Here is a 6,434-nt window from a genome sequence, read left to right as displayed (position 1 = left end):
GATAGGTTAACTCTCCTGTACTTAACTGCTTCAATCACCAGATCAATGTTATTTTTGTATTTTATGTTTTTATGTTTCAAAACCCAACTTCATCTGAACATGGACATAAGATCGACCCAATAACCAGGGAAATTTAAATGCTTTTATAAATCCCATGAAGAAGATTGTTTTGATATTATAAACACATATTATCTAAAGCTGACCTCTTATCCTAATTACAGTGAGTAAAACACCAAACATTAAAACAGTAATCCTTGTCTTATTCCATTTATTTATGATATTTATGTTTATAAAAATATAAAATAAAATGCTGTTATTTATTTTGTACATTTACAATCTAGGATATACAATACACTCACAAAGATTGCTTCACATCATACAGTTTATTCCAACCATTTGGAAAAATTTGAAATATCCCCCTAACAAGCATTAAAAATCAGTGTCTAGAACCAGCCAGAAAAAAAATCCTCTTTCCAATGCAGATTGTAAACTAGTAGACATTGATGAGAGGGGAATACAATGAGATGTGAGGGAAGACGAGAGGAGACAGCAAATAACTGGGTGGAGAGAAGGGCTTTCAGCATTAGCCTCATTTTTCCAAGGTAAACAGTTCATCCAATCTCCACATCGTTCCTCACCTTGCTCCGCTTTTGTTAGTCCTCTGTGAAAAAGTTTTAGTCGTTGACATTGTGGACTTTTCCTACAGTCAACCTTCTTGCCACCATAGGAACCACATTTAGTTTCAGAGTTTGTGCCTGACCTGTTTTCTGTAGCCACCATGAAGTCTATAGATTCAGTGAATTGTTAAGTGTTGTTAAGTGGATGAGGCTGGAATTGATAGTCCATGTACACTGTTCAAGGCATCGTGATGTTTAATGATGGGATTGATTTGCTTTCTGTTCATAACTGAAAAACAGAGAGAAAGATTAAAAGATATAATGGAAGCCAACGCTGCCAGTAAAAGGTAAAACCCTGAAACTGTGGAATGTAAATACGTATTTAACCCTTAGTAATAGTTTCATCTAACATTGTAACTCATCAATGTTTGAACAAAATATGAAAAACTCTGAATAGGCTCATATAGCTGTGTACACTATGTGTATCATGTAAGCATGTGTGTGTCTTAATATATATATATATATATATATATATATATATATATATATATATATATATATATATGTGTATATATATCTTGCCGGACTGTTTTGGGTTGCTACTCCAGCACAATAATGGATATTTACACGCAAGTGTTGACTTAATGGATATATATTCAAATAAAGTCTAGCACTCATGGTACTGTAGGTTCATTTGCAGGTGTGCACTCTTCACATGTGTATTGGTCAGCACTCAGTAACACACATCTTTATCCAATACATGGTACAAAAGCTTAAAGACCCACTCACCAAATATCATAAGAATATACCTTTAATCCATCATCAGTGAACACATGTTATACATCAAGCATAGTGATTCCCTCTCAATGTTTCAATCCCCTCTGGGATCTTCACACACACGCACACACACACACACACACACACACACACACACACACACACACACACACACATATATATATATATATATATATATATATGGGTTGAGTGTCCCATATCCAAATATTCAGAAATACGGAATATTCCAAAATACGGAATTTTTTCAGTGAGAGTGAGATAGGGAAACCTTTGTTTTCTGATGGCTCAATGTACACAAACTTTGTTTAATACACAATGTTATTAAAAATATTGTATTAAATGACCTTCAGACTGTGTGTATAAGGTGTATATGAAACATAAATGAATTGTGTGAATGTACACACACTTTGTTTAATGCACAAAGTTATTAAAAATATTGGCTTAAATTACCTTCAGGTTGTGTGTATAAGGTGTATATGAAACATAAATGCATTCTGTGCTTAGACTTAGGTCCCATCGCCATGATATCTCATTATGGTATGCAATTATTCAAAAATACTGAAAAATCCGATATCCAAAATACTTCTGGTCCCAAACATTTTGGATAAGGGATACTCAACCTGTATATATAAATAAAATTAGTCCAAACCCAGCACTCCAGCAGGGCAGCATGTACCCCAACAAGTAAACCTTGCTTGCGTGCCCTCCTGTGGAGTGATGACCCACTTGCATTAACCAAAGAATGAGGTGACACTCCAAAACTTCTTAGAAAGTGAATGATTTAGTGAAAAATCGTCACATAATAGCTTCAACGTTTTGGGGAACACTGATGATGGGGTTTAATTCCCCAAAACATTGAAGCTATGATGTGATGATTTTTCACTAAACCTTTCACTTTGTATGAAGTCTTGGAGTGCCGCTTCGTTCTTATGTTTATATATATATATATATATATATATATATATATATATATATGTATATCATCACTAATATATATCATCACTAATATATATATATATATATAAAAAGTTTTGATTAAAAGACCAATGTGATTATTTACAGCATCTGAAATATACAGTGACATTTTGGGCAGCCAAGTGCCCTTTCTCAAGTTGGGTAGCTTAAGAAAGGGCACTCTGCCACCCGAATCATCACTGTATATTTAAAATGCTGTAAATAAACCCTTTATTGCTTGAATCACAACATGGAGTGACATTTTTCCATATACTCAAGTTGCGACTACTATGTCCTAGCACCCTTGATAAAACATTGCACACTGGAGTGCCCATTTCCTCTATACATCTATGTATATATATATATATATATATATATATATATATATATCCATGTTGCCTGGTGTCAGGTATTAAACCTGAAACGTTGCAAGCTTTTTCGACTGACTGAGCTGTATTTGATGTGGAGACAAAGACTGACAAGTGTTGTAATTTGGTTCTATATGTCTATATTTCACATGCACCATGGCAGATGCAGCTTTTGAAGGAGGATGCCAGATAATTGGATTGCATATATATTGTATATTTTATAAATATATATATATATATATATATATATATATATATATATATATATATATAGCAGCAACAGATGGATGGTACGGCACTCCAAGCGTCTTAAAAAAAATCAGTCTTAAACCAGCATAAAGATCGACAACGTTTCAGTGCTTTTATTGTAGCACTTTCGTCAGGTCAGCATGATGCTGACCTGACGAAAGTGCTACAATAAAAGCACTGAAACGTTGTCAATCTTTATGCTGGTTTAAGACTGATTTTTTTAAGACGCTTGGAGTGCCGTACCATCCATCTGTTGCTGCTGTCACTTCCTCGTTCAGGCACCCGGCGCATAAGTATCACTGACGGGAGAGCCGGACCACCAATTGTATGTATATATAATAAATATATATATATATATATATATATATAATTCCAACTACCTGTGACCTGACTACAAAACACGGCACTCCAGGATTTTTCAAAAGAAATCTATATTATTAAGAGTTCTGTTGAACATAGTGGTCACAAATACATACAATTCAGCTCCTATGGCTTAGAGGTTCTCTGGAATTCTAAGCCATAGGAGCTGAATTGTATGTATATTATAATAATATACTTTTTTTTTTTTTTTTAAATCCTGGAGTGCCATGTTTTTGGTCAGGTCACACTTGCCTATATGGAATTGTTTACAAAATAACAAGGGCACATAGGTAGCTGTCAGCAAGTTTCTTTTGGAGTGCCAGATTGTGGTTTTAAATATATATATATATATATATATATCTATATATATATATATATATATATATATATATAATGGGGGGATAAGGGTACCAACGACTATTGTTGGTTAAAAGAACATATACTAAAATTTATAATTTATGAGCCAAAAAATATAAAATTAAACAGACCGTTTTTAATAATAATAATAATGCATCAAAAATGGGATAAAACATAAAAGTTTGCCAAATATTGATAAAAACATAAAGGTCAGATAAGGAGTTATAACTTAACTTAAAATAGGCAAGGGGGTCACTGCAGGGATAGTATTGCCAGGGGTATAAATAGGCATGCAATCTCATTCTGTCCCTACCCCTTGAAGAAGTCTGGTGTGACGAAACGCGTTGGATTCCCTGCAGTGACCCCCTTGCCTATTTTAAGTTAAGTTATAACTCCTTATCTGACCTTTATGTTTTTATCAATATTTGGCAAACTTTTATGTTTTATCCCATTTTTTATGCATTATTATTATTAAAAACTGTCTGTTTAATTTTATATTTTTTGGCTCATAAATTATAAGTTTTAGTATATGTTCTTTTAACCAACAATAGTCGCCGGTACCCTTATCCCCCCATTATATACTCTCTTCAGCAGTACTGTACCAGTATTGCAATCTTAAGGGGTGACAGGCACCTCTAATGAGGTTTTGTGTGTTTTTAGCATTTTTAGTAAACTTTTCATTACTGAGATCATATCCCACAAGTGGCGCTGTATCACTTTGCTACACCCACACACACACACACACACACACACACACACACACACACACACACACATATATATATATATATACATCTATCTACAGAAGGTGCGGCACTCAAGGCTCCACGGAGAAAAGAAATGTACAGGTGACCACCATAGCCTTGAATGCAGCACCTTCTGTATGTATACACTCATCTTCGTTCAGTGAGGGCACCAGGTCAAGTTGTTTTTTTAATTGGAGTGCCGGACTTAACTGCAACATATATATATATGTATATATATATATATATATATATATATATATACACACACACACAAATAAATAATAATGAAACCAGGAGCAGTGGCACTCAGAGGACTTTGCAGCGGAAACTATTTGCGTCTACAAATAGTAAATATATTTCAGCTTTTCAATTCTTCATTTGAACCTTCCTCAGTGATGCACGCACATAGCTAGATAGATAGATAGATAGATAGATAGATAGATAGATAGATAGATAGATAGATAGATAGATACAGATGTACATTCTTGCATACATTCATTATATATGAACATATTTTGGATATAAATTATTTTGTGCCACTGTTAAAATGAAGTTAGAACATATGTCCACATTTTAGCCAGAGAAATAATGCATTTATGTATGTATTTGACAATAACCTTCCGCAATAATAAAAGTAGTCTGGTATTATAAAAATAATGAGTTATTGTGACACTGCACTTGAACAACAATAATACAAATCTGAATATATACAAAATAAAATTAAATTGTGTTTATTGACAGTGGAGGTGCTTTAGCAACATGCTGACGTAATGATTGAAGATATTATTTCTTGGGATGAAAGCATACATGTTCTTAATTCTTTTGTTTTATTTGTATTTGTTTTCTAAATGTATCCAGTTTCCCAGGGAAGAGAAGGATTGTTATGTAGGAGGGAGGATATGTGGATGTGTACAGAGAGGGCTAGAGATGCAGCACAGGGAGAGATGGGAATAAGGTGAGAGTGAGAGAATGATGGAACGCAACTGAGAAATCATGGAGACATAGGTTATAATATAATGGTGAGATGATGCTGGGATTTGGCAAACATAGGAATATAAAGAATAAATGGTAAGGAAATAATGTCTGGTTATAACAGACTAATGCAACCTGTGGCTCCCCAGGAACTACAAGTCCCAGGATTACTGGAATTGTACAGCAGCTGTAAATCCATGTACTATCTACCTTATAGATAACATAGATCATACAAGCTAGGTGTTTGTATGAGTTGAGAGAAGATGGTTGCAGTTATTTAGACATGTCTTTGTATAAATTACATACTAACTTACTACCTAGCTGACTTTATATACCGTACTACACTAACTGTACATTTCTAAGACGGATTTGTATATTCCTGTATTTGAGTAGTTTTATTATTTTCAGCTACAGTAACTGCTCCTTCTGTCCTCTTTGCTTTCTGATTTCTTTGCTCTCAAAACTGAAAAAATCTCTATAAACCAACAGTATAAACTGAATTACATTAATGTCCATAAGCAGACTGTGACACCGTGTCCTGGCACCCCTAGACATAGCTCGCTTACATCACACATTGCCACCTTTATCTTCTCAATTTATTGCACCAGTTTGTGCTCCAGATTCTGCACCAGTTTTATTCTCTATAATATGTATTTATTCATTTTTTGCTTCCAGTTTATTGCATCGGCTTGTACTCCTGATACAACAATATACATCATTATAGTACACCCACCTGCTACTGTCTGCACCCCGGCTGACTGCAACCAAACACAAAACCGTATGCACTAAAATACTCTGTTACAATACTGAATTGCAATGTATCAGCCGAGTCAGCGCACATACTGTATTTGTTCCTCGTGTGTATCAGAAATGATACCGCTGTCCAAACCGAAGACATTCTGGATTGAATCAAAGCATCTGATTCTTATAAAATGTTTCCAAATCATAAAAGAAGACATGTTTTTGTTTCACATATCCAGTACAATGAGGTCTTTTAGTGCAGTTTTATAGAG

The 6,434-nt window shown here is 34.2% G+C and overlaps 1 protein-coding gene across 1 annotated transcript in view; it reads right to left on the bottom strand.

The window, feature by feature from the left end:
* Nucleotides 1-262: 262 nt before the first annotated feature.
* PAX1 (paired box 1) overlaps nucleotides 263-6,434 on the bottom strand; it is an 11,581-nt gene continuing 5,409 nt past the window's right edge. Inside the window, exon 5 of the mRNA XM_063919803.1 lies at nucleotides 263-906. Within this exon, the coding sequence (XP_063775873.1) occupies nucleotides 815-906 (92 nt within the window). The 3' untranslated portion in view covers nucleotides 263-814. The remainder of the gene's footprint in view (nucleotides 907-6,434) is intronic.

This window comes from Pseudophryne corroboree, chromosome 4 (assembly GCF_028390025.1).
Source record: "Pseudophryne corroboree isolate aPseCor3 chromosome 4, aPseCor3.hap2, whole genome shotgun sequence".
NCBI lineage: Eukaryota > Metazoa > Chordata > Amphibia > Anura > Myobatrachidae > Pseudophryne > Pseudophryne corroboree.
This window is presented reverse-complemented; position numbering and strand designations above follow the sequence as displayed.